Below are 27174 nucleotides of genomic sequence, written 5' to 3' on the forward strand. Positions count from 1 at the left end.
GGGTCAGGCATCGAGTCGACGCGCATCTTTTGCAAACATCTTTATTAATCTTGTATAAAAATAAGGTTCAAGGAGAGTCCTCCGGGCTAGGGCAGCGGCAAGTTGCACTTTATAAGTTACAAACCAGGCTCGCTGCTCAGGCTAAGTATGGCTATTGGAGGGAGAGGGTGCTGCAAGCAGCTTTTCTTTTCTTTTCTTTTTTTCTTTCCTTTTTGTTTTCTGGGTTTTTTTGTTTTTGTTTTTGTTTTTTTTTTGGTGGGGTGAGGGGGGCTTCAAGTCGGCCAGAGGAGCAGATGCTCGATCCAGCCGAGCTAAGAATCACCTTCCTTGAGTTCCAGTTTGCCTACAGCCCTACAGAATCCACCAAAGGAAACAGTGGCTACAGCGAGAGGTCAGCAGTGACCTGAAGTGGGGGTCCTGGGGGTCGCCGGCGAGCACTTCGGCGTCCTGTGTCTGCCCGGATGTAGGGCTGGTTCCGAAGATCTGGAAGCCAAAAGAGACACATCAGCACAGGCTCATTCTTCCAAGGATCTGATTTTGCTCACGTGGAAGAGGACACTAATTAACCTCAGTCAAAAACACCACCCCCTAAAACATCCCAGCCATGCAGGGCCAGCACTGGAATCACAGGCCAGGCTATCTAGGTACCTGGAAACTAGAGGGGCATCTCCTCTCCCAGGCTGGCCTCACAGAGGAGCCGGGATGTCCGTTTGCCGGTGCGGGCGGTGAAGGGCACTGTCTTGAGCACTGAGATTTTGGGGATAGAAAGGAGAGAGAGAAAGAGAAAGAAAAGAAAAACAGAAAAGGTAGCAAGAGGTATGGAGGATAGGCATGGCCCACGAGGAAGAGGCAGGAGGACTTCTGTGAGTTTGAGGCTAGCCTGGTCTACACAGCAAGGAAAACCTGGGCTATACAGCGAGACTCTGGGGTTGAGGGAAGGTGGTGTGGTGGGGAGGGGGGGTGGAACAGAAACAGAATGACGTAATACAGACTGAAGGCAGGACAGAGATCTGGCTATGCCCTCACCTGTGATGATGTCTTCAATGGCCCCATCTCGGTCACTCTCGTAGATGAGTGGTTCTTTCTGCTGCTTCCGTTTCAGCTCAGAGATGAGGTCCATCTGTTGCCGCCTGGCCTTGGGCGGAGACTGAGGAGATGAACAGCTCTAACTTTAGGATGCTTCTCACCCCACCTACTCCAGAACATCTGTGCAGTTCCTCAGCAAGGACAGGCAGCTAAAGCAGAAGGAACCTGAACCCTCTGCCTCCCCTGACTTCTGGGGCACTCTCCTTATCCTTGGGCGGGATCTATCTCAACACCAAAGACTGAGACAAGAGGGTACCCTTGACCCTGGGGGACAACTGCCTACCTTGGGTGCCGGAGGCTCTTCCCTGCCTGAGGTATCCGCAGCCGCTTCCTTCTTCCACTGCTCCACCTCTTGTTCCGCTTTCTGAGGGCACAGGGCAGGTCTTGGTGAGGACGGCCCTTTTTTCCCTGTCCTACCTGGGACAGAAGCAGTCCCCACTCCTCCCTCCGCTCTGAGGGGGTGGCTGCAGGACCCACACCCCATGCATCAGATGCGCCCCGCCCGTCAGATACTTGTACCTTATAGGCCTTGGTGAAACGGCTGAAGAGGGAAAAAAACATGGAAGGGGATGTGGTCTTGGGGTTTTCTCCAAAGTACTCCACTACCGACTCGTAGGCCTCCTGCAAGAACAGCCCATCAGCCCATCAGCCCCACTAGCCTGGGCCCCTTGGAGCGTGACCGTGCTCCATGCCCCTCTTCCTGCCTGGGGTATCCACAACCGCTTCCATCCACTGTTGCATCTCTTGCCATCTCGTCTTCCACACAGGGTGGTCCCCTTGCTCTTCCTCCATCTGCCCAGGGTCCTGCCTGTAGCCACACCCCTCCAGGCCTTGGCTCCACAACCCCACCCTAAGGTTTCAGTGCTTCTGTGTTCCCCCTGCCCCACGCACCCACCTGAGCTGTCTTGCTGTCGGCCAGCAGCTTGTCCATGGTGGGGGAGTTGGTCCTCAGGAACTCCTTGAGCACCAGACAGTCATCCTGCCGTACAAACTCTCGCTGTGTCAACTCCAGGCCTCGCTGCAGGGAGCGCACGTCCCCCAGGACACTGTCCAAGGACACTGGAGTGGACAGGATGGATCAGGGGACCAGGCAGCATGCACACAGCTAGACCTTGTAGTGTCCCTTCCGAACCCACATGAGTGGCCCAAGACCCAGCGCTCTCTACCTGAGCCTGCCTTGTCCAGGAAATGCAGGTCGCTGTGAAAGCCCATGAGCTGTGGGTACTTCTCAGCAATGACCTTCACCAAGTAGTGCAGCAGTGTCTGTTTTCGGTCCGTCGACTTCATCTCCAACAACTGGACAAGGTTCCGGTATAAGCCCTGGGCCACCAACCAGACCGCAGCCCCCAGACCCCAGGCCAGGCGCCCCTGCTCACCGCATCCAGACTTTGAAGTCGGAAACCATAGGCGGCCCCCCGCTTACTGCTGTTCATGTAGTTGCCAAAAGCCAGGACAATCTGCGAAAGGGCAGAGGAAGACTCAATGAAATCCAGGCTGGGAAAATCAATTGAAGAATATATATTTCTCAGAAAGGAAGAAAGGCGGCAAGAAGTCAATCCTCACGCTCATGCCCTCCTGAATGGACCCTTCAGTTCCACGACACATGGAACATACACATCTCGTCTGTAGACTCTCAACACCATGAGGACATGCTAACATTATCCTTCACTAGCCCACCCCAAAACTGGCTTACCAACATCTCCCTCCTCCATCCCTTGACAGCCACATATTCTGGTCTGCAGACACACCACTGTGCAGGCGCAGTTCCATTTCTCTCACAAAGCAATCCCTACTGGGACTTAGCCCTGGAGCAAGAGCTCGGGCGCACTCTGTGGGCATGGCTGAGGTTATGACTGCCGACCCCCACTTCCCACCTTAGCTCGTCTGTCAGAGCACGTATGTGAGAAACGGGAACATTCTCTCTGCTACCCCCCAGGCGGAGAGGGCCTGAGCCTCCCTCCCGATGCTACTTAGACTAGGCAAGGGTAGGCCCTGCTTCCCAGTCCCTTGCCCTGGGCTCTCACCTCCAAGATCTGGCGAAGCTTGTCAGAGGACTTGATGGACATCGAGGCGGCAATGATGGCATTCAGTTGCTAGGGGTGGGATGAAGATGAGGTAAGCTGGAGCCACACCGCCTGCCTCCCCCCAGCCCCAGCTCCACCACACCACCCTGCCCGTCCTGCCCACACCGGCATGAGCAGCTGGGCCGTGTCTGGAAAGTTGCCCAGGAAGGTGAGCGTGTTCATGCGCTCTGGCAGTCTCTGGATGCGACTGAAACGCAGCATGAAGCGATCTTCTTCTGACAACTCCTCCATCGGCCGCTGTTCTTTCTCAAAGCGGGCTATAAGGCTACGCTCGTATTCTGTGGGCAGGAAGCGGGTCAACAGCTCCAAGAAATCCAGGCTGAGAGTCTGTAGGTCATACCTGCGTGAGGAAGCAGAGGGGAGAGTGGGTGTCATCCCATACAAGTCCCAGAGAAAAGGACGGAACAAAGGAGCGTCAACATTTAGTATCTGCAGACAGCTGCAAGGAACAAGAGGAGTCAAGGGAAACTGGGAGCTGGCAAGCCCCGGACCTATCATACAGCACTGGCAGATGCTATATATAAATCCTTTGGCCTGGTTGCCCATGCTGGGCAGAAGCAGGAAGTGAGTGGAGAGGTCTCCATCTGGGCATGTACAGTCTTAGCTTTCTCGGCAAGAAAAATGAGGACAATGTTCCCTGGGGTAAAGTTTGGTGGGTTCCATTGCACTGCTGGGGTTCTTGTTTGTTTTTTCAAGACAGGGTTTCTCTGTGTAACAGCCCAGGCTATTCTGGAACTTACTTTGTAGACCAAGTTGGACTCGAACTCACAGAGATCTACCTGCCTCCGCTATTTCTGGGATTCTTACTAGGCTCTGCCTGATGATCCTAGCCTAGCAAGGGGACTGAGCCACACCCCAGGGCAGGTACTCACGTCTCAATGGCCTGGCAGATTCTGTCTGCCCCTAGGTTGCCCTTGCGTAGGGTGATGGCCAAATTCTTGGCCCTGTTGGCCTCAATGAGTGTTGCCTTGGTGGGAGCTTTGTGGGCTGCTTTCCCCTTCAGGGCGTTGAGGTCCAGGCTGGGGCCTTGAGATCTGGTCTTGAACTGCTCCTCAAAGTCATTCATGTCTAGCTCCTAAGGATGCAAGGACGAGAAGGCTAGGCTGAGTAGGCCAAGATCTGCCCACACTCCTGGCTCAACACTGTGTCCAGAGCTAAGGTTGTGAGTATAGCCTGACAGAACACCACCGGCCAGAATAACCAGTGAGCTAGCTTGACCACAGCCTTGACAGGAGATAACAGGGGAGAGAGAGATGAACACCACACAGAGGACCCAGATTCCCAGCCATTAACGCCGAGAGAAGGGCTAAGCAGCCAGCAGTAGGAAAGATTATTCTGGGCAACGAAATCAATGTAAGCAATGGCTCAGAGAACAGGAAACCAATTCCAAAGTGAAACGGGAATCAGAAGGACTCGGACTTTAATTATCTGTGGGAAATGGGCAGAAAGGGGAGGCCACACTCAGGGTAGAGGAAACGCCACAGCGGTCAGGATGCTGTTTTCTGGGCTTCCCCATCCTGAAGGAGATGACCACCCCCATGCCCAACATGAGCCTGCAGCCCTCTGGTGCCCACTCACCTGTAACACTTTCTCATCATTGAGCTCAGTGAAGACAGTGCCGGTGATCTGACTGGGTTTCAGTGCCACCCAGTTTAGCAATGGCATCCGGAATTTTGTCTGGATGGGTTTCTTGGTCTTCACCCCTGGGAGCAGGAAGGAGTGGTGAGTAGTTCAGACACTGGAGGGAATTAACCCAGGCAGGCCTAACAAGACAGGCAGGAGGCAGGAGAAGACTCTTGTGGGGGGGAGGGGGCGCCTGTTCCGCTTCCCCACCAGCCCTAGAAGATCTGAGATGGTTCATTCCACTCACCTGGGCCTGGTTCATTCCACTCACCTGGGCCTATCTCTGGATCTTGTCCTCCAAGGGTATCAGGGGGCCCTCCCGGAGGTGGTGGGGGTGGAGGTGGCACTGGTCCATCAGTACCAAGTGGTGGTGGAGGGGGTGGGGGCGGCAGGTCTCCAGGCAACGGCGGTGCAGGTGGAGGCTCTGCGCAGCCTGGGAGGGGCGGGGCCGGCGGGGGTGCAGAGGGAAGCGCTTCCTGCTGGGACTGGAGGTTAGGTAGTGGCGGTGGCGGTGGTGATGCTGCTCCGGGAACCGACTCTGCTTCAGGTGGGAGATGTGAGCCCAGAGAAGGCGTGGAAGGAACCCGTTAACTTAACGGCTTGGGGAGGGGGTTCCTTACCACCTCCCTGCCCAATGCATGCATCTAGAACTCACTTCAACCCACCCGCGTGTACCCATGCCACCCTTACAATCCCAATCTCTTTATCTTTCACAGCCAGGTATATCCCTAGGATACCCTTCCCTGCCCTGGTCTCTCTCCCCCAGTATGAAGCAACTGTGTGCACCTGGGCTAGGAGAGTCAGCGGGCATCTCCGGAGTTGGTGCGTTTTCACCGCTTGGTGTCGCCACCGCTCCTGGGAGGATCTCGATGGAGACGACATCCCCGGGCCCCCGCAGGATTCGGATTAACCCCTTTTCCTCAAGCTCCTCCACCTTCAGTTCTAGAGCTGAGGGTCGTCGCACCATAGTGGGGGCAGGCACTTTCTCAGGCTCAGGGGTACGTCTGGCAGTGCCCATAGGGGTCGATTCGCTGAAACGCTCCTGAGAGCCCCAGGAGAAGGATTAGTGCCCACCCGCAAGCTCTCTGGCATAGAGCAACCCCGCCCCAACCCTCTTCTGGGATGGACTGGGATGTCAAGCGGAGAGGACTCCTTGGGAAGCCTGGCCCGGCTCACACCCCAACCTGGACCTAGCCCACACCCACAGCTCACCCTCAGGGTCTCCAGTTCCTTGCGGGCCTGGCTTAGCTGCTTCTCCAGTTCAGCGATCTTGGCCATGGAGTCGTTCTCTGCGTCCCGAAGCCGCTCTGTCAGCTGTGGCACCAGCACATGGTGAGCTACCACCCGCGGCCAGGCACTGGCACCGCCGGTGAGGGGGCGGCATCAGGCAAGCCTGCCTAGAGGGCTGGGGGTGGCACCCACATCCGCTTGCCCCAGCGTGCCAAGGGTGGGCCAAGCCTGGCACTTGAACCCAAATAAATGAAGAGGGGAAACCAAGACACCACTGCGAAGAAAGCTGGCAGGGGACAAGACTGTGCTGAGAGGGACCCCAGGATCTAGTTCACTGGAGTCGGGTTTGGAATCTGCGCAGGGACGAGGCGCCTGCCTTGCGCACAAGTCCCACACAGCGTGGGCGCTCCCTGAAGACTCATTGAGAAAGACACCAAAAGGACTCCGGATTTGGATCGAGGGCAAACTCAGCGCCCAGGCAGACTGCCGCCTCCAATCTACACCCAGAAGTATGTCTTCCGTTCAGTATTTGCTACACGAGAGGAGCCCCGGGCCAACCTTCCTGTGGGCCTACTGTGTGACTGACTAGGTTGGGAGCAGCTCTCACCATTGCCACCTGCTCCTGCAGCTCCTCCATGTGCTCCAGGACGGCGTTCTTGGTCTCTGTGTCCTCCAACAGTGTGCCCACATCGAAAACATTATCCAGGTACGCCTGGATCTGCACCTGAAGCTTGTCACTCTCGGTGAGCCGGAGCCTCTGTCCTCAGACAGAGGGAGCATGGTGAGGTCCGAGGTGGTAAGGGGGTGTCTAGCCAACTACCACCACTACTTGGACTCTAGTTTGCTTGTTATTTTTATTGACATGATCCACATATCACACAATTCACTATTTTAAGATGTGTTGCCTCTTTTCTAAAGGCTCAGTACTCCAGACGGAAACCCTATACCAGCTAAGGTTTCTTTCCCATTATCTCTTCCCTAGCCCCTTGCCGCCATGAATCTACCTTCGGCCACAATGAATTTAGCCATTCTGGACACCTTTTATTTTCAAAAGTCATATGTAATATTCAGCTTTTTTGTGTATGTGTGTCCATGTGAGAATTTATGGTCACCACATGAGTTCAGGCATTCCCAAAGACCAGAGAGCACATCTGATCCCCTAGGACTGGAGTTACAGAAGTCTGTGAGTCACCTGCCATGGGGGCTGGGAACCACAGAGGGTCCTGGGTCCCCTGCAGGGGTAGTAAGTGCTCTTAATCATTAAGCCATCTTTCTAGTCCTCTCTCCAACCTTCTGCATCTGGATTCTCTCTTCTTTCACGGCTCAGCCATGCGGAAGTTTATGTCAGGCTACGCTCCTTATTCCAGATGAATCTTATTACTACTACTTAGTAGTAGCCATCTACTGTGTGGCTAGACCAGCCTTGCCTCCTCTTGCCATTTGCCAGTCCTGGCTTTAGGAAATCCGACCCCAAAGGCCCCGCCCCTCTAGAAAGTCTCCCAAAGGAGCCAGGCCAGAAGCTTTGGCTTCTCTCACCCATCCCTCTGTTCCCTCTTCCCAAGACCCAGACTCAGCCTGAGGCAGCCCCCCCTCTGTGTCCAGCATCTCTGGTCTCCCCATCGTGTGCTGGAGTCAGGGCACCTGACTGAGCTGATGCTCCTGGGTCACACCCAGAGCCTCCTGAGCCTGTTCTGGACCTCAGTGACAGATGTCATACTAAGTATCCATCATGTAACAGGAGCTCCTCTACACATTTAGAGTCTTTATCACCTCTGTGATTGACAGGTTCAGAAGGATGAACAGATGTGTGCCAGGTCACACAGCTAGCAAGGGGCAGAGGTAGGATTCTGTTTATTTGTGGGCTTTTATTATGGGGGGGGGCGTGAAACCCAGACTGAACTTGAACTTGAGACCCTCCTGCTTTGACCTCCCAAGTGATGTGATTGCTGGCATGGATCACCAAACCCAACTCTCAGAGTCAGGATTTGAACTCAAGACCTGCTAATTACATTAACTACATACTCTACAGTGGGTGGGTAGTTCCGTCAGGGGGCCAGGGGTGGAGCGCAGGGCTCACCTCCAAGTACAGGTCCAGACCCAGGTGAGTGAATTCATATTGCAAGAAGACACGGAAGTTCATGTTCTCCACTGAGTGGACCACGATGTTGATGAACTGCATGCAAGCCACCTGGGGGCCAGGAACACCAGCGTCGCTCTCTTCCACTTCCTGTTTGTCTCCAACCCTCCCTCCTCCTCTACAGTTTGTGGTCCACTAGCCCGGCCTTGTAACCTTCAGGTCCCCTTGGTCTGGTCCTTGCTCCCCTGACACCCACCCGTTCCCTCTGACAAGCCCTGAGCCCGGCCACCCAGGTCCCAGCAGGGCTCAGCCAGTCCTCAGCCCCAGAGCTCCGAGCTCACCAGAAAGTCAATGTTGCTGTCTTCATTTCGGAAATATTCCATCAGCTTCTCAAAGCGGTGCTGCTCTCCGCACACCTGGAGAGGGAGAACGGCGGTCACTAAAGAATGGGCCGCACCTCCTGTGCCAGCTGTTGGTTGATGCCCTTGTGTTCCTATAGGTTCCTCTCTGATTGCATCTAAACGTGGCCACGTCACACTTCTGCCCCAAACACCACTCCCTCTCCATCTCACACACCCTACTCTGGCTACACTAGCATCTGGGTGCACGTCCCCTGTTCTAACCACCTGGTGGGCTGGCAAAGAGAACCACCACACCCAGTTCCTCGGCTTCTTCAGAGCTTTGACCAGTCCAAGTTTCAGCGTCTCAGTGAGGCCTCCCCTGCGACCAGTTCTGTCTTCTGTGGCAACCCTTTTCTCCATAATATGGAGCATTCTCTATACTACATTAGTTACTCCTTGAGAAGCTGTTTCCTGACTTTCATTATAGGCATGAGAATGTGTGGCTATGTATGTAGAAACCAAAGATCAACCTCAGGAATCAAACCAAGGTCTTTAGAAGCATTTTTTTTTTGTTTTGAGATAGGGTTTCTTTGTGTAGCTTTGGCTGTCCTGGAACTCACTCTGTAGACGAGGATAGCCTCAGACTCACAGAGATCCTCCTGCCTCTGCCTCCCAAGGCTAGAATCAAAGACATATGCCACCACCGCCCGGCAAATTCATGTTTTAAAAAGATATTTATTATATGTGTCCCTACATGCATATGCTGTACATGTGCTACATGTGCTGGCAGAGGCCACAAAGAGCATCGGATATCCTGGAATTGATGCTGCAGGTGGCTGTGAACCTCCTGATACGGATGCTGGAATCCAAACCCAGGTCCGCTGAGTGGTCTCTCCAGCCTCACACTGTGTTTTCAGAGGCATCTCAGCGGCCTGGTGCTCACAGAGTGGGCTAGGATGGCTACCACTCAGCTCCAGAGAGCTGCCCATCACATGCCACTAAAGTTGGCTCTATTCTTTTGTAAGATTTATTTATTTTATTTTAGGTATATGCGTCTCTGCTTGCATGTATATGCAAGCATGCCTGGTGTCTACAGAGGTCAGAAAAGGGTATCACATCCCCTGGAACTGGAGTTGTGGACAGTTGTGGGTTGCCATTTGATTCCTAGGTGGAACTTTCTGTTTTTGCGACATAGTCTCACTATGTAGCCATGGATGGCCTGGTTGCTATAAAGATCCACTTGCCTCTGCCTCTGGAGTGCTGGGATTGAGAGTGTGCTACCATGCCTGACAAACCTGGCTTTTTATGTGGGCCCAGAGATGCAGGTCCTCATGTTTACATAGTAGGTACTATATTGAATGTGTACGATTACCCCAGCCCTCTCATTTGTTTTGCTTGCCAGTGTATCCTAAGGGCCTAGTTTTGTGCCTGGTACATAGTCAGCCATCAGTAAACACTCATGAACAAATAAATGAACATATCAACCAGTCTTTTTTTGTTCTTTTTTTGAGACAGGGTCTATGTTGGGTTGGTTTTCATTTTGGCATAAGTTTGGGGTGTTTGGTTTTGGAGCCTAGAGACTGGTCTTGAACTCACTGTGTAGCCAATGATAATCTTGAAGTCCTAATTCTCCTGGCTCTGGGATTACAGCCTGCACCAGCAATGCTTAAGTCATATCCAGCTGTAGAGATTGGTTTACTGGCTGGGCATGGTGGTGTACACCTTTTATCCCAGCACTCAGATGCCCTATCCAGAGGCCACAGTTTCTGGCAACCAGACTCCAAGCAGTACCAGAGGGCAAGTAGGTTTGGGATGGTGGATCCGGTACCTCCTTGAAGTTGTCAAAGGCTGCAAGAATGATGTCGTGTCCTCCCCGCACCAGGCACACGGCTGCCAGCAGCTCCAGCACCAGAGCCTTGGTTCTGGAAGAGAAGGGGCAGGCTAGTCCCCATAGCATGGTGGAATAGTCTGGCTAGAGGACAGGGGAGTGGGGGTGGGGTGGCCTGAGCAGCAATCCTGAGGATGGGGGACAGAGTCTGCAGGGATGGAAGCAAGAAACCAGTTAGGGTATGGAGCTCACCTGGGGTTCTTGTTGTTAAGGCTTAGAGCGATCTCATTGACGCAGGCTGGGTGGTTCATAACAAGGCTGAAGCCGGACTGTGGAGAGAGGAGAGGTGAGCACCTCCAGGCAGGTCCCCAAGATTGCCAACACCCCCAGCATAGTCTGGGCCACGCTGCTCTGGCCTCTCATGCCCAAGTTCTCCACATCCAGGCATAAACAGTCTTCTTTAAGAAGCGGCCCCCTTTTTTTTTTTCTTCGAGACAGGGTTTCTCTGTGTAGCTCAGGCTGTCCTGGAACTCGCTCTGTAGACCAGGCTGGCCTCGAACTCACAGAGATCCGCCTGCGTCTGACTCCCAAGTGCTGGGATTAAAGGTTTGTGCACCACCACTACTGTCATTTATCTTTTCAAAAATCAGTGTCAAACACCCCGGATATAATGAGGTCTTGCAGGTGTGTTCTTTTGACATACAGACATATATGCAAAGCTGTCATCTAAGATGCTGGACAAACGTGAAATAGAGTGACTTTTTAAAAATCACACATACAGTCGACCAATGGTAGTGCACTCGGGAAGCAGAGGCAGACGGATCTCTGTTGAGTTTGAGGCCAGCCTGGTCTACAGAGCGAGTTCCAGGACAGGCTCCAAAGCTACACAGAAAATCGCTGTCTAAAAACAAACAAGCAAAAATGGCACATACACATAAAAGTCTCACAATATTTTAAAGTTTACGGCTTTGTGGCGGCCTGCAGCACAGCCATCCTCAGCTGCATGTGGCCCCAGGCTACAGGCTGGGCACAGCTGCAGGCTGACGAAGCAAAGACACTGTGGAGCCGCACCAACTGCACCAACCTCCCAGTGTCGTAACAGCCTATTCTCCCACAGACTCCACTACCCAACCCTCCTTGATCTCCACCCAAAGCCCATAGTCCCCCCAGCCACACACAGGGCCACTTCAGCCGACCTGCTATGAGGTTATAAAACCCAGGGCTTCCCCTCAAAACTTATCAGCCTCAGGACCCTAGGCTTCCCAGGTAGAGTTCCAGGGGAGAGTGACCATGGGGACAAGCCAGTCCCCTGAGGCCCCAACCCCATGCCACAGGCTGACCTGATAGTTCATGATGGCTCTCAGACACATGATGCACACGTGGACGTCATCCTTCTGGCTGACAATTCGGGAATTCCTCAGGGCCTTCCTACTGTGGGCCGTCGTCAGCCTGGTGGATGTGGAAGAGGCAGTAGGGTCAGAGCCCCAGTCCCTAGCTTCTTGCTCCCCACACCAGTAAAATGTCCTTTGGAGTGAGGGGGACATATCTGGAACTCCAAGCCTCTGCTCACTGTCTTCCCAACCCAACAGACCAGCTGAAGGTAGGCAACCTTCCTCAGGAGCTGGCATACTGGGGGGAGGTAGTAAGGTCGGGAAAGGATGCAAAGGCTCTTGCAAAGACTTGGCTTTTAAAAGGGCTTCTGTGAGCCAGGCATGGTGGCACGTGCCTGTAATTCCAGTGTTTGGGAAGGATCGGCAAGAGGATTGGAGTTCAAGACCAGCCTTGGCTACATAGCAGGGAGTTTAAGGCCAATCTACATTATATGAGAGCCTATCTCAAAAGAGAAAGAAGGGAGGAGGAGGGAGGGATTAGAGTTGACTTGGGAATGGAAGGGCTCAAGGACAAAGCTTGGAAATAGCGCGACACCAGAAATGTCTCCACAAGGTGGCGCTCACATCCACTTGGCCTCATCTTTCATTTTGAGAGGCAGAGTAAACTCAAAGTGCCTAGATTCAAGAACATACTTAATAGAGAAGTATTTAATCTCCTACACCTCACTTTCCTCATTTATAAAAGGAATGGCAACATTAGTCTCATACTGGGGGAGGTAGGGGGAATGAGACAAAGTCTCATGTAGACCAGGCTGGCCTCCTTCACAGGTTTACACCACCACACCCAGCAATAGTAGATACCTTCCTTGTGTGTACACTGTGTGCATTTCATGTGTGTGCAAGCGTGTGTGTGTGTGTGTGTCTACGCACGCGTGTGTGTGTGTGTGTCTACGCGCGCGCGTGTGTGCAGACCAGTCAAGCTTGAGTATCATCCTTCAGAAGTTTTCACCTTGTTTGTTGTTGGGTGTGTGTGGTGTGTGCATGCACGTGTACCTATGCGTGTATACACTTCAATGCGCATGTGAAGGCCAGAGGTTGATTCCTTTACCAGTCTTGACTTGTTTTTGAGATAGGGTCACTTATTAAACCCAGACGCTCTATGTCTACTAGCCTGGCAGGCCAGCAAGCTCCAACCAGCGGTTATTTCGGTCGCCCGGCACTGAGAACACAGGTGCGTGCAGTTGTGCCGATTATTATATGGGTGCCAGAGATCCTAACTCGGGTCCATGTTATTGTACAGAAGCACTTGATCCACTGAGTCGTCTCACTGGGACCTGGCGCTCACCAATTAGTTAAGCTGTCTGGCCATTGAGCCCCAGGGATCGTCCTGTCTCTGCCTCTCCAGGGCTGGGATTACAAGCACATACCACTGTACCCAGCTGCTTTCAGGGGTGCCAGGGACTCAACTCAGGCCTTTGTGTTTCCAAGGCAAGCATTTACCCACTGAGCCAGCCCCTCGGCCTCAATAACACCTTCCTCACAGGCTTGTGGGATTATGTAATAAGCTGCAACCTGGCACCTAGTAAGGAGTATATGGAGTGCGCACTCTCTATTATTTTTGGCCAAAAGAAAAAAAAAAGCAAGGTTTTCATTCTCCAGCCCCACCTCTCCAACTGAGTCCTCCCTACTGCTGTTTGCCACACCAGCCTTCCTATCATTGCTCGAAAATGTCCCAGCCTTTGTTCAGCTACCCTCCTTCCCCATCGCGTGCCATAAGACATCGGTCCAGCGTCACCTCTTCTGGAAATCTTCCTAGTACCCGTAAGCCATGGGCACCTCCCTTCTCAGAGATCTAGGTCACATCTCTGTGGATGATGTGCCACGCTAAGTTGTCCTTCCATTAGACTGTGGCCCCGGAAAGCAGAATGGACTGTCTTGTTGGCACTTACCACTAATACGTGCTATATAGGAAGTGTATTTAGTAAGTGTCTTTAAAAAAAATATATTTGTTAAGTGAATGAGTGAAGAGGGAAAGAAACATATTGTGAGATCTTAGGGCTTAATATACAGTTGATCCAGAATGGTGGTGTGGCTCTGTGTAAGAGTACTTGCCTCGCATATCTGAAGTCCTGGATGCAAGTCCCAATGCCAATATGTGTGTATGTATATATACACATATATACGTGTGTGTGTGTGTGTATGTATGTATGTATGTATGTATGTATTTTGTGGGGCTGCGGAGATGGCTAGTTGGTAAGTGCACTTACTTACTTACAAGAAGACGCAAGAAGACCTGAGCTTAAATCCCCAGCACCCATATAAAAGCCAAGCTTAGCTGGGTCAGCTATTAGAACACACACAAATATTGATCCACACATACACACACACAAATAAATAAGTAAACATATATTTGGTCCCTCAGACCTAATACAGGAAGCTAATGCTCCAGGGTCATCACCTTCCCCCTCCCTGTATCCCAACAAGGATGTCCTGTGTCAGGATGAGGAAACCAATCCACAGCAGCTGTCTTCCAACCCACCACCCCACAGAGTCAGGCCCCCATGCACCTGCCCCCGGGTGACTACGTACCGGGGAGAAGGGGGGCACCTGGAGGCCGCATAGGAAGAAACAAGGGGTTAGATGGGTACAGAGAGATCCTACCAACCCCCAAACCCCTCCTTATTCTAGACCCCCTCAGATTCTATCTCTAGGTGCCACCACCTGAAGACTTAATACATTGGTGTCCAGAAGCCAAGACCCTGAGCCCCCATGCTGGACCACACCTCCCACTGACCCCCAGGGTCCTGGTTAGATGTGGCAGGTGCAGCTCTGTTCGCCTCGCTCCCATCATCCCATCCGGGGCCCCACGTACTTGATGGTCAGGCGATTTTTGGGCACAGATGAGGGTGGTGCCTTGGTGAGGTCTTCCACGGACTGGTCCAGAGGCTTGCTCTTCTCTGCGGCAGAGGCCACTGTGTCTGCACTCTCCATGTCATACCTGGAGATGCAATGGAAGAAGCTTGGGGGTTCTTACCACAAGGACACCTTTTTGGGTTTTTTGTTTTTTTTTTTTTTTTTTTGGTTTGGTTTGGTTTAGTTTGGTTTTTCGAGACAGGGTTTCTCTGTAGCTTTGGAGCCTGTCCTGGAACTCACTCTGTAGACCAGGCTGGTCTCGAACTCACAGAGATCTACCTGCCTCTGCTGGTGAATCCCGAGTGCTGGGATTAAAGGCGTGCGCCACCACTGCAGGCTCACAAGGGACACTTAAATAGGGGCCAGAGGGACATGCCAGGCAAGGTAGGTTTGCAAGAGAGGCTGGGGCAGGAGGAGGAGGCTATCTCACTCATGGCTCTCGTTTTTGTTTGTTTTGGGTTTTAATTTTTGAGACAGCTTCTCACTCTGTAGATTAGGCTGGCCAGAACTCAAAGAGATCTGAATGTCTCTGCCTCTCAAGTGCTGGGATTACAGATCTGAGCCACCACAGCCTGGCTTATCCATGGCTCTTTGCTGAGCACGGTGAAGGGAGAAGGAACGTCCCTTCTGGGCAAGGACAGGCCTTCTGAAGAACCGTCGCCCAGGGCCAAGTCCAACTTTCCCAGGACAGGGTGAGAGATCAGTTCCTGGTCAGAGGGGTAGCTCAGGCCCAGGAATGTGTGAGCAGGACTCTGAGGGGCAGCCTAAGGGCTGGGAACGGTCACTTACGTGACAGAGCACTGGGCGAAGGCCAGGTACTCAAGCAGGACATCCAGACCACGGTTCTCTTCATTGAGGAACTCCTGCACCCACCTGCACAGGACAATGTCCAATGAGTTACAGCCAGAAAGGGTTCTGTCCAACTGAGCAACAAGCAAAGCAAAACCCTTGACCCTTGAGTGCCATTGCCCCAGAACATAACACCATCCCCCACCCTCAAGAGACTCAAGGATATCAGGAGAGGCTGAGGGCCTGAGCGCGACCCACGGCCCAGCAGTGTGGGCACATCTAGCACAAGAAGCAGGGGAGAAGGAAATGGACCACAGGCTTAGCCCGTGATGGAGAGGCTGGAAAGCCCCAGAGGCTTCCCGGAGGCAGAGCTTTCCTAAACTCACCCAATGTGGTTTGTCCTCAGGGACGTCTCCAGCTCCCGCAGCACCTGTGTAGACTCCTGAACTCGCCTCTTAAACTGGGGGCCGAAAACAAGGAGTCTGTGGGTGGAGCCCAGACTCCCACGGTCCTGAGGCAGCAGCCAGAAGTACGCACCCCCACCATGCGCGCAGACTCCCACAGTCCTGAGGCAGCCGCCAGAAGCATCCACCCCCACTATGCATGCAAGGCCTTTCACGTTTAGCCTCCCCCACCACCTCCACACACCTGCCCAGCAGAATGAACAGTCATGGACTGCATGCCCCCACCTCCAACGTGGAGGGTACAGTCACACATGTTTGAAGATGCAAAGTGCCCAGACATACTCCACACAGAGATATAGTATACATACACACATGTATATCTCTACGCAAACATACTGGACATAGAAAATTCAAACACAAGCATGCACATGCACACAGGAGACCCTGGACATGTACACACACCTACCCATTTTCTTATGTATGGGTAGGTGCATATTCGTTCATTTTTCTCCCTCTCTGTCTTTCTCCCATATATGGACTCAGGGATCCACATGAGAACAAACATACCTACAAGCCTCAAAGTACACACATCTAACACACACATAATCTATGCATGAATATACAGGGTGCACATATGTACACACACAATACAAATACACACAGGAATGCCCATGTAAGCACCTGTAGGATACACACGCACACATATATATACATAATTAAATCACACATGCATACTTATACATGAACTCACACAAGGCCACAAAGAAAGATACACGCAGCTGCTCCAGCTGCTTAGAGGGTACAGGATGGAAAGGGACAGAACAGAAAGGAAGATATATACCCCCAGATTGGACATCCAATCAGCTGCTACCTTTCGGCTGACCCCACCAGTATCCAGGTAGCTCTTCAGCTTCTGAATGTAGGCTGCGGGGGGATTCTTGACTTGAAACCGCTCCTGGGGAGATAGATGGAATATAGAGAGAGCCATCCATAGCAGTCCAAAGACCACTGTTGTCTTAAATTGCTTCTGGAATACCCAAAGTACAAACTTTGGACATATGGAACACTTTAGCCTCGGGCCTGGTATGTGCCTCTCCTGGGGCCAGTGGACTAGAGGCCAGACCTGCCAAAGGCCTGCCTGGGGGTATTCATTCAGGCCTGTCTTGCCCTTCCTGGAAAAGAGTGGGAAGTTCAGGTAGGCGCCAGCTCCCTGGCAGGTAGAGAGCCCATCTCCAAGACACATGTCCTGCCCCTCTGCATCTTTTCCTATACTCCAATGCCCCGTCCCTCGCACAGAGACAGGGACCACAGCAGAGACACACCCCCGCCCCAAGGCTCCTATCATCCCCAGCCCAGAACCCTCAGATGTGCCCAGATACCCCCTTCTACCTTCTACTCTGCAGTCTTTGAACCTAACCTCAACGGTAGTCGGCTTGTTCAGCACGCATGAGGCCCTAGGCTCAGTCCCCAGCGGAGCAGAGCGCAAGGACAGCCGCTGCTAGTCCTCTAGGGCACACCCTGCTGATGATCCCTGAGGTTTCTGATCCGATCTTCCAAGGGAGGACAGAATCCTACAAGGTCCCCTAGCCACCTGGGTAGACATTATCCCCTGGACAGCATGGTGGGGCCCCTCTCCTGCCAGCTCCTGCATCCTCAGGGCAGACGAGCCTTCCTCGGGTACCTACCTGGTCACAGATGAGTTCCCACTTCTTCTCATTGTCATACTGGCTCAGCAGCTGGACCTTGTCTGGAGGCAGGTTCATACAATTCTGGGGAGGCAGAAGACAAAGACCCCTGAGTCCAGGACTCCCCCATCTTCAGAGAACCCACAAAGCTCCCTCGAAGATGCACATCCTTTCGTCCTAACAGGTAAGCAGCATTGTCCAGTGAGGAAACCGAGGCCCCCTAGAGGTAGCCCACTTTCCCCAAGGCCCCAGGCCCGAGCTGGAAAGGGATGGGGGAGGGAGGCATTTCTGAATCCAAATCTGCCTGGGCCCTCCCACCATCCCTATCACCTTTCTGGCACACCTGGCATGAGGCAAGTGTGTGCATTCCTCAGGGACCTCCAACACCTCTGGGCTCCATTTTCCTCACTGGAGCTAAGGAGATATGATCTCCACCCCCATACGAGTGAGGAGCCAGCGGGGAAGCCATTTCCAGACAGGTCCAGCTGGGACCTGCCAGCAGGGTCTTATTCCCCCAGGTCACCAGACACCTTGTACGCAGAGACTAAGCCCAAGTCACCAGAGGGTTGAAGGAACTTAAAGCAGTGTGTATCAGTCACCAGGGAGTTCCAGAAAGATGTGTCACAGCAGCAGAGGTGGGGGGATTTGAGGGATGGAAGACATCCCACTGCAGAATAGGCAGAACACTGGGTCTGCGGCTCTGGTGGCCCAGGCTGGGACTCCCCCACCCCCCGCAGGATCTGAGCTACATCAGCAGTACTCTCCCCAGGTCCCCTTTCCCTAGCTGCACGCTCTTGTCACCACAGCTCAGATGAGATGTGCAGTTCAGCCAGGACTCTGGGTTTAAGTAGGTGTCGCCAAATGTAGGGGCCCCCACGGACCTAAGGGCAAGCCCTACAGACCTAGAAACAAGGCCCGTTCACCCCAATACCGGAAAACTCAAGTTTAATGAGAACCTAACTATATCTCAGTCCCCCAAGGCCAGTTCTGACCCTCATGGAGACCCCAGTTTAGCCTGGATCTCCACTGGGGATATGGGAACCCCCAAGGATCCCAACCCAAAGTCTGGGAGTTGTTTGCCACTCACTGTGGTAATTCAGGCTACAACTCTCTGACCCTTGGCTCTGAGAAGAGGCCACTGCTGGAGCAGAAAGAGGGTCACACCCACTCCAGACTCCTCAGCTAGCTTCCTCTCTTGGGTGGCAGGGTTAGGTCTGGGGCTCTGGCCAGACCTTACCCCAAAATCACTGCCTTGACTCATCCTCGGGAAACAGGAAGCTGGGTATTATCAGCCCCCATTGCCTAAGCTTTCGGGCTGGGGCCCTATTTGTGAGGTGAAACTGCCCACCCACCACACGCCAAGGTCAGCCAGGGACTGAGGTACGTCATCCCTGTCCCCATTGCGAAAGTGAGCCCGGACCGAAGGATCTGCACCAGGCCAGCTCCTGCTGCACGGCAGAGTCTTTCCAAAGGGGGTCTGACGGCTGTGGGGTGGGCCCTGCTCTACCTCAGGAGCCTAGAAAGCCACTTCTCCCTCCGTCTGATTTACCCCCACCCAACAGAGACAGAGCTGGGGGGACTGAGGTACAGCAAGGCTGGGGAAAGAGGAAGTGGGACCCAGCCCTGCCAGGACCCAGGACCCTGGAGCTGGGGTCAGTGCAGAGGAGAGAGATGAGGAGAAGCAGAGCCCAGGTTTCTGAGCCTTAGAGGGACTGCCTCTCTGATGTGGGACGTCTGAGGTCTCACTTACCTTGGAGACCCACTAGGCTCTGGAATGACCCAGTAGTATTTCTTGTTTGTTTGTTTCTTTTTCGAGATTAGGGTTTAACTACGCCCTGGAACTCGCTCTGTAGACCAGGCTGGCTTCAAACTCACAGAGATCCGCCTGCCTCTGCCTCCCGAGTGCTGGGATTAAAAGCCTGTGCCACGGCCATCCAGCGGTAATTCTAATTTCAGTAACAACCCCAACAGTCAGGCTAAACAAGTAGCCTCGCCTAAATGCATTTCATGGCAAACACTGACCTCCTCTTGTCCTGACCACCATCACTGGCACTGTTAATACACTCATCTCACAGAGGAGGCACAGATTAGCTCAGCGACCCGCCCAAGGTTACCTTACGAAATCAGTAAGAGTGGGAGCTGCTTGCTTTGAGCCGTAATCCTAGTTCATACCCTCAGGGCCACTCCTGGGATAGTGTTAGGGACAGACAATCTCTGCATGGGGCCGCCCGCTGTACCTGTCTCAACAATGGCAGAAGGCAGGGTGCCCCTTTGCCCCTTCCCTACCTGGGACTCTTCAGGCCCCGGGCCCACGTGCCAGCCTGCCAGACACTCTAAATTTAGGCTCAGAAATCAGAAATAGCTCTGACAGCACTGAGCACTCATTAGCAGCTGCTCCCCGGCTGTGGCTGTGCCCACCAAGGAACCGGATAACTGGGGAGCAGGAGAAGGGCCAGCAAATGCTACTTACTCAGGGTGAGGTAGGGCCATCCCAGGCCCTTGATCAAGGGCACAGTAGGGTGTGCAGGTGCTGGGGGGGGATAAAGAAAAGACTGGCTGACTTGTTCAAACAGGACAGGAAGGGATAGGTAGTCCATGTGTATGAGTGGCAGATCAGCCTCCTGAAAGGATGGAGGAGGGGAGCTGGGATGCAGAGGTACTGGGACTAAGTTCAAAGGACCCACCTAGGTGGACTCTGGGCCCACCTAGTCTGACAGTTTATTGGCCCATCAGCCTCTGTTTCCTCCTCCATAGAATGGGCACAGGCTGGTTCCCCTCATACTCCCAGAGTGCCTGGCAATATTCAGAAGCTATGTTTTGATATATTATTCTCTGATGACCCACCACCAGGAAGGGGCATGTCATCAATATGGGACACAGGACATAGGAGGTGTTTACAGAAGACTTCAAGGTTGGGGGGATGGTAAGTGAGCAGGGATGTGAAAACATCTGGATTGCCCGAAGCTGGCTCCAAAGTTTGACCAAATCTGTGCCGGCCCTTTTCCTACAGTCCTATTGCTTCAGGCCAAGTGAAGAAGCAGATGGGTTAATTGGATGGGGTGTGACCAAGCAAAGGAACTGATACCTGACATCTGGCATAGGCCTATTATAATCCCAACACTCTGTTAGCTCCCAGTTTGCGGGCAGAACGGACTACATAGTGAGTCAATGTATAAAAATAAACAAGAGCAGGGTGGTGGTGGCGGCGCACACCTTTAATCCCAGCACTCGGGAGGCAGAGGCAGGCAGATTTCCTGGTTCGAGGCCAGCCTGGTCTACAGAGCAAGGTCTGGGACAGCAGCCAGGGCTACACTGAGAAACCCTGTCTTGTAAAACAAAAACAATATTAAATATAAAAATAATAATAATAAATAAAAGGAGCTGATCTCATTCGCATTCCTATCAGACTGTTTGGAGACGGCCTTCTCTCCCTGCCCTAACCTCTGGAGACTCCAGAGGCTGGGCCCAGCTTCAGTTCCTCCCCACCCAGCCCTGCAGCCTCGTCCTCTGAGCCTGCACTCCTGGCACCGCACCGCCTGCCTTGTTGACTTCTGAGACGCTGTCCCAGGAGACTGAGGACTCTGGCCACATCTGGACGCTGCCACACCCAACGATTTCACTTTCAATTTGCACAGAATGTAGGCTCCATCCCACCACCCCACCCCTTCCTCACAGCTCAAGCCCCTTGAGGTCCAGGAAGCTCCTGAGAGTGGACCCCAATGCCAGTGTCAGGTAAACCCCCAGCTCAGCATGACAGGTCCAAATGCCAAGACTACCTCCAGGCCTGTCTGTATAACTGCCCGCCCCCAGGAGGTCTCAACCTTGGCCTTCAAGCTGTCAGCACATATGCAGAAGCAATCAGTGGCACCCATCACTAAAAATCCCGGATACAGGCTTCCAGGAGCTCTTACAAGCAGTCCCAGGCTTAGAGGAAACCATGCTGCCACCCACCCTGCATCAGGAGCTAAGAACCCCCGAAAGTCACCAGTTTCTCCAGGGACAAAGGTGAGTGACAGTCGGGTCACCAGACCTTGCCACCCATATAATCCAGGCTAACAAGAGGATAACGACAACAATAATAAATTATTCTCTAAACACTTCTCCGGCCTCAGTTCCCTTCCAAGTATCGTAGATCTGTCATCAACTCATTTAAACACCAACAAGCAAACCAGTCACTACCATAGCCCCATTTCCCAGGTGGAAGATGGAAGCCCAGAGATATTAAGTCACTTCCCAAGGAGACCTAGCTGACAATGTGGTTTAAAAAAAAAAAAAAAAAAAACTCAAGGTTTGTCCATTCTTTCCCCCGACCACTATCACGCCTCTGCCCGAAGTAATGGATTTCTGGGGTCCTGGCTGCAGACAGCACTAGCCCCAGTCCCCCATCTGAGGAACCAGGAACAGCCACCGTAGCTTCCTGCCACCCAGCACCCTACACTTCCTGTTGTTGCCCACACTGGGTTCTTACTCACTGGGGGGAACCCCCCCCCCAGCTCACTATCCGTGTAGGGAAGTAGAGGCCTCCCACCCTCTTTTCGTGTGCACACCGCTGCCGGTGGCTACCACCGTTAGCATCAGGCTACTCCACCCTGCAGGAGAGTTGGGCCCTCCCTCTCGTGGTTTCCGGCCACCAGGCAGTTTTCGGTCTAGGCCTCGTTGCTTCTAACCTGTGCAATGGCTGAAGCTATGCTGAGTCTGAGATAGCTGAAGACCTGAGGGTCAATAATGCATGGCAACCTGGGATGTTCCTGGTGGGGGAGGAGCAAAGGGCCGCAGGAGGGAGAAGCCAGGGCAGCTCCCCTCATTTACTGGAGAGAGTATTTACTGACATTTGCGCCTTGCTAAGCTCTGTACTGAGCCCTCTACTTAATCTTTTACCTCAGCCATCCTACGAGGTCGCCATATGCCTATTATCTTCTCTTACGTGTAAGGGAAACTGGAGCTCAGAGAGGCGAACTTGCCCAAGGTCACACATGAAATAAGCGACAAGGATGGAACTCGTCCGCCAAACCGCAGGATCCCCGATCCCAGCCCCTTCAAAGGCAGGGAGAACCAAGCCACCTTCCAGAATTGTGTATTCCCAAGAAAGATGCAGAGGTGGTCCCAAGGGCAAACCCACATGCTCCTGCTCACCTCATCCAGCTGGCCCTGGATGCCACTGTGAATCATGCCCACTACATCCCTGCATTTGAGGTCAGCATGCGCTAGCCCTGCCTGCTGGAAATGTCAGCTATGGCCTTTGCCCAGCCCAGCATCGAGCCACAAGGCCACACCACAATGAGATCCACTGAGAAGACAGTCCAGAGGTAGGAGGCACAGGGACCAAGTGACAACGCCTCTGTCACTGACCAACAAAGCAGAGATGTCCAACCTGTTCTTCACCACCAGCCCCAGAAGTGGGAGGCAGAGCACCAAGGACCTATATTCTTCTTGGAGCTGTCCCGACTGTCCCAAACTGCCTGATAAAGTGCCATGTCCTGGATACAAGAGCCCCTCAGGGAGCTAGACTCCTGCCTAGCAAACCCCTCTCCACATAGTACAGCCCTGCCTGAGTAAGGCATCACTCGGCTTCACACAGACATCCCAGGCACTTTCCTGTCCATATTCATTTACCCCGGGTCCACAGGCAGATCACAGGAGCCCTGTAGCCAGTAGCATACGTAGCACTCCGAGCAGACCAAGACAGGGTGGCTTGCCATGCCAACCCCTCACCCTTCATGACTCTCAGAGAAGACAGGGAAATGCTGGAAGACACCCAGCCTTGGGCATGGGCGTAGGAGAGGCGAGAGCTCAGAGCCTGGCTGGCTGGTGTTCCCACCACCATAGGCCTATGTAGTGGGGCAACCATCGCTCCTCCGCAGTTGCTAAGGCAGCAGCCAAAAACCCTGGCTCAACCTGCTCTTTCTCCCCCAACCCCATTTCAAGCACGGCACCCCCCTCTCACAGCCTTCTTGAGAAAGTATTACCCCATTATCCTTAGTGGGAAAACATCTCTTTGCTCCCCTTGCCTGGCTGGTGGAAACACTCCTAGACCCATAAATAGAGAGCCATGGCTAAGAGAAGGGGACTGGAGGGATGGCTCAGTGGTTAAGAGCACAGACTGTTCTTCCAGAGGACCTGGGTTCAATTCCCAGCACCCACAAGAAAACTCACAACTGTCCCCCAGTTCCAGGGAATCTTACACCTTCACACCAATACACACAAAATAAATTTAGAGGGACTGGAGAGATGGCTCAGAGGTTAAGAGCACTGGCTACTCTTTCAGAGGTCCTGAGTTCAATTCCCAACAACCCCAACCATCTGAAATTCAAACAGGTTCCCTCTTCTGGCATGCAGACAGAACACTGTACGCAAAATAAATACATAAATTTAAAAAAATAAAGAGAGAGAGAGAGAGAGAGAGAGAGAGAGCACTTAGGAAGTTGAAAATCCTACTCCCTTCCATGGATGAAGGGGCTAAGTTGAAATGACAGGTTCCCTGGGGTCATGTGACCGGGGAATTCTGCCCCCATCAACACTGGGCCCCCACAACAACTTCTGGTTCTTTTCTTAGACATCACCTAAAGACTAAGCGCTGGCTCCACCTTTGCAGTCAGACTGAGCCACACCCACTGTAAAACTCCTGTGTTCACCAAATCTTTAGCCTGGGGTCGCCCCAAGCAGAGGGCAAGGCTGTTAATCTAGGTAGAGCTCATGACCCTGATGTTGAGGGAACCAGAAAAGCCAGTTCTAAACCACCTTGTGACCTGAGGATGGATTTATCCACCCAGGGAGGAGAAGGGACACGTTGAGTTCCAGGGAACCTGAAAGGGATGGGTCCCCCTGTGGATGCTGCTGCCCTAGACTTCCACTACGTCACCAGGACACTCTGGAAGATCCATCTCCTGATCTTCCATGTCCCGGCCCTCAGAGGGGTCCAGCTGCATTTCAAGACTAACTCATCACTTCAACCACAAGTCCAGCCAGGGCAATCAAGCCCCACCCTTGTTTCAGAACATCTCCACTTGACTTTTGGAATTTCCACTGGTCTGAATTATTCAGAAGGCTCCTCCCCACTAGTGTACATGACTGAACAGATTGGGGCTCAGTCTTACCCCTATCCATAGACACACAAATAAAGGAAAGATGACCCACGGTCCTGCTGTGAAGCTGAACTCATCTCTAACTCAGACTCCTCAGAGGGCCCCCTCCCCCACTCACTCAGCTCTGCTGAACTTGGTCAAGGTCTGGATTTGGGGAAGATGGAGTTAGAGGCAGGTGGAGAGATAGGGAAGTCCAAGGCTTGTTAGCCTGGTCTGAAATGTCCCTCAGAGCCCCTGCCTTCACAAGGACAGGCCCCACCCATCTTACAGATCCCCAGGCTCTGCTTGTCCTTCTTTTGGAGAGGAAGGGAGCCAAGATTCTCAGGAACTGTTGGGAGGTGCCCCTTTGGGACCACGCAAGGGATCTGGCAAGTCAGGCTGAAGGACTGGCTAGCCAGAGAGGGGAAATGCCGTCTAGGCGTAGGGGACAGGGTGCCAGAACTGTTTCCAGAGTGAATCTCTCCTGGGCTCCCCACCCTCAGACCTGAAAGAGCAGCCTACTGAGATTGCCAAGTGCCTCCAGGAAACAGTCCAGCCTTACTCCCTGTCACCCAGGGTCCAGCAAGGGAGTGCTAAGGGTACACAGGCCACTGGGCAGCCACCTACAAAAGAGCAGGAAAGAGTGCTGGGCTAAAGAGGGGGAAGTGAAAACGAGTGGCCTTTCCCCTTTCCTACCCTTCCTCTACCTCCCACCCTTCTTAGGGACCTCTGACTGTAGTGGGGTGTCCACCCTACAAGAAGTACTGTGACTGCTCCAGGCTCAGCCTGAGCTGCTGCGGACTTCCTCCCGCAGGGACCTAGGCTCCAGCTCCTCTCCATCTCATCCCACCCTCCCCTGCCCCAATTTCCCAAGCTGGTGACAGCCAAGGGGGAGGGGCGCCTTCCAGACTTTTGTTCCACCCCAAGCCTGAGTGCCCAACCCACCCTGACCCGCCCTTGCTAATGTTACTCCTTTCAGTGGTTAGAAGGGGGTGACCGTGATGGATGCAACCCATTCCGGGGCATGGGGGGTGGGTAAGAAACACCCAGCTGAGGACTTGAGGCCAACTCCTAGGCCAGGCACACCAGAACAAACTAGGACTAAAGACTCCGCTAGGGCTATGGCTTCCAGGAGGTTAAATTATAACCCCTTCCATCTTTGACCCTGAGACGCTGAAGGGCGGGCGCTCAAGACCCGCACCCAGCCAGCAGTGGGGCCTGCGTGCAGTGGCAAAGGGGGTGCCAGCCTCCCCACGACCCTGCGCGCGTTCGGAACCCAACCTCACAAGACATTTTTGACACCTTTAGACCTAGGAGCATGGGGTGGGGTGAGGGGGGGGTCCCTTAAGAAGGCTTACTGGAGGTGGCTAAAGAAAGTTTTGAGGGGAGAGTGTTAAGTCACTCTGAAAGATAACACTGTCACTCCCACCCCCTGGAGGGGCAGCAGGTGGGCTAGGGATCTCCAAGCGGCATCGGAGTCCCAAGAGGCGGGGACGCATACGGAGCCCCCCCCCCCCCGTCATCTCAAGCTCCTGGTGCGCACCAGGTCACACTCACCAAGACCCGCGTGAACCTCTCCTCCAGCTCCCCGGCCGCCGGCATCGGTTGCTTGGGGGCGGCTGGCTGCTTCGGGGGCGATGCGGTGGGGCCCGCGGGCTGCTCGGCGCTGCCGGCTGCGTTGCCCATGGTGGTCCCCACCCAGCCAGCCAGGCGCCTCCAGCCTCGGAGATCCAGTTTTCCCAAGGGGTCGTGGACTAGGCTCCCGGAGCCGGGGGCGAAGGGCAGTAGCGGGTGGCGGGGCTGGGCTCGGCTTCTCTCGGCTCAGCGGTGCGCAGGGGCCGGGGTGCGGCGTCCCATCGCGGCGGCCCCGTCCGAGGGAGCGGGCGGCAAGCGAGGCTCGGGGAGGAAGTCGGGCTGCAGGCGGCCGGGGCCAGAGGGTTGGGCCGGGGGCAGGAAGCTGCGGCGCGGGCTCCCCCCTCGGCGATTTTCGAACTTCTGCTGCCGCTCCCGGTGCGCGCAAACCGCAGTTCTCCGCCGCGCACCCGGCCCCAGGGGGGCGGGCTGCAGGGAGGGGGCAGGCGCGGGCGCTGGCCGGGGGTCCTCCGCAGCCATGGCACGCCGGCCCGAGGCTACCGAGAGCTGCACCTGCGGCGGAGGGGGCGGCCGCCGATGCACCTGCCCGAAGCCGAGCCGACCCCGGCGAGGCCGGGAATACAGCGGCGTGCTCGCCAGGCGCCTCCGGGTCCTAGAACCGCAGCTCTCCGCCCGCCTAGGGCCGGGCCGTGGGGGTCTCTGGGCCTGGGCCTGGAGGAGGCAGATTCCCAAGCGGAAGATTGTCCAACCAATGCACGCGCGCCTTGGAGACCTACGGTGGCGCTGCGGTGGTGGGGCATAAGAGCTGCGGGGGTCCCCCTCTGGGGTCCCCGACTAAGGAGGTGGAAACCCCCTTCCAGGCCCCCCACCTCTGTGTCTTCTGTTGAGCCCAAAGATGAGCTGAGAACCAGAGGGAACCATCTGCAAACAGGTTGGAGGACACAGACCTAGGTCAATCGAGACCTGACCAGCTGTAATTATGCCCGCCATCCTCCGTGGCTTTAGACTGGGGGCATCCATGGGAAAAGAAGGTTGGAGAGCCTGAGGACCACTGTGCCAAGGAGAAGCAGGGCATTAAGAAGGATTAAAGCCAGCTACTAGGCTGGGAGAGAAACATGCACCGCAGAGG

General features: G+C 54.0%; 1 protein-coding gene across 10 annotated transcripts; it reads right to left on the minus strand.

Moving 5' to 3' along the window:
- Positions 1-27: 27 nt before the first annotated feature.
- Fmnl1 (formin like 1) lies at positions 28-26291 on the minus strand. 10 transcript variants are annotated; one of them, XM_048445862.3, is made up of 28 exons: positions 26010-26291; positions 17392-17475; positions 16548-16661; positions 15689-15762; positions 15303-15386; positions 14473-14598; positions 14190-14207; positions 11610-11718; positions 10522-10598; positions 10270-10363; positions 8442-8516; positions 8101-8211; positions 6631-6780; positions 6006-6107; positions 5580-5835; positions 5065-5334; positions 4749-4873; positions 4043-4245; positions 3276-3510; positions 3111-3179; positions 2463-2543; positions 2253-2382; positions 1982-2145; positions 1606-1707; positions 1370-1450; positions 1027-1147; positions 649-747; positions 28-483 (listed from the first exon to the last, which is right to left on the minus strand). In XM_048445862.3, the coding sequence occupies exons 1-27, from the start codon at positions 26136-26138 to the stop codon at positions 656-658; spliced, it is 3276 nt and encodes a 1091-aa protein (XP_048301819.3). In that variant the 5' UTR covers positions 26139-26291; the 3' UTR covers positions 28-483; positions 649-655. The 10 variants fall into 10 exon arrangements, with proteins under 10 accessions (XP_048301819.3, XP_048301822.3, XP_048301823.3 ...); XM_048445865.3 differs by lacking the exon at positions 649-747 and having other exon boundaries at positions 16578-16661; XM_048445866.3 differs by lacking the exon at positions 14190-14207 and having other exon boundaries at positions 5065-5331.
- Positions 26292-27174: the final 883 nt, after the last annotated feature.

This window comes from Myodes glareolus, chromosome 9 (genome assembly GCF_982192425.1).
Source record: "Myodes glareolus chromosome 9, mMyoGla1.1, whole genome shotgun sequence".
Taxonomy (NCBI): Eukaryota; Metazoa; Chordata; class Mammalia; order Rodentia; family Cricetidae; genus Myodes; species Myodes glareolus.

Coding starts and splice junctions, on each gene's coding strand:
- Fmnl1 (XM_048445860.3), bottom strand. CDS start 26,138: ATGGGCAACGCAGCCGGCAGCGCCGAGCAGCCCGCGGGCCCCACCGCA. Junction 6,108..6,630: donor TGCAGGAGCAGGTGGCAATG/GTGAGAGCTGCT, acceptor CTGGTGCCACAG/CTGACAGAGCGGCTTCGGGA. Junction 2,383..2,462: donor GACTTCAAAGTCTGGATGCG/GTGAGCAGGGGC, acceptor AACCTTGTCCAG/TTGTTGGAGATGAAGTCGAC.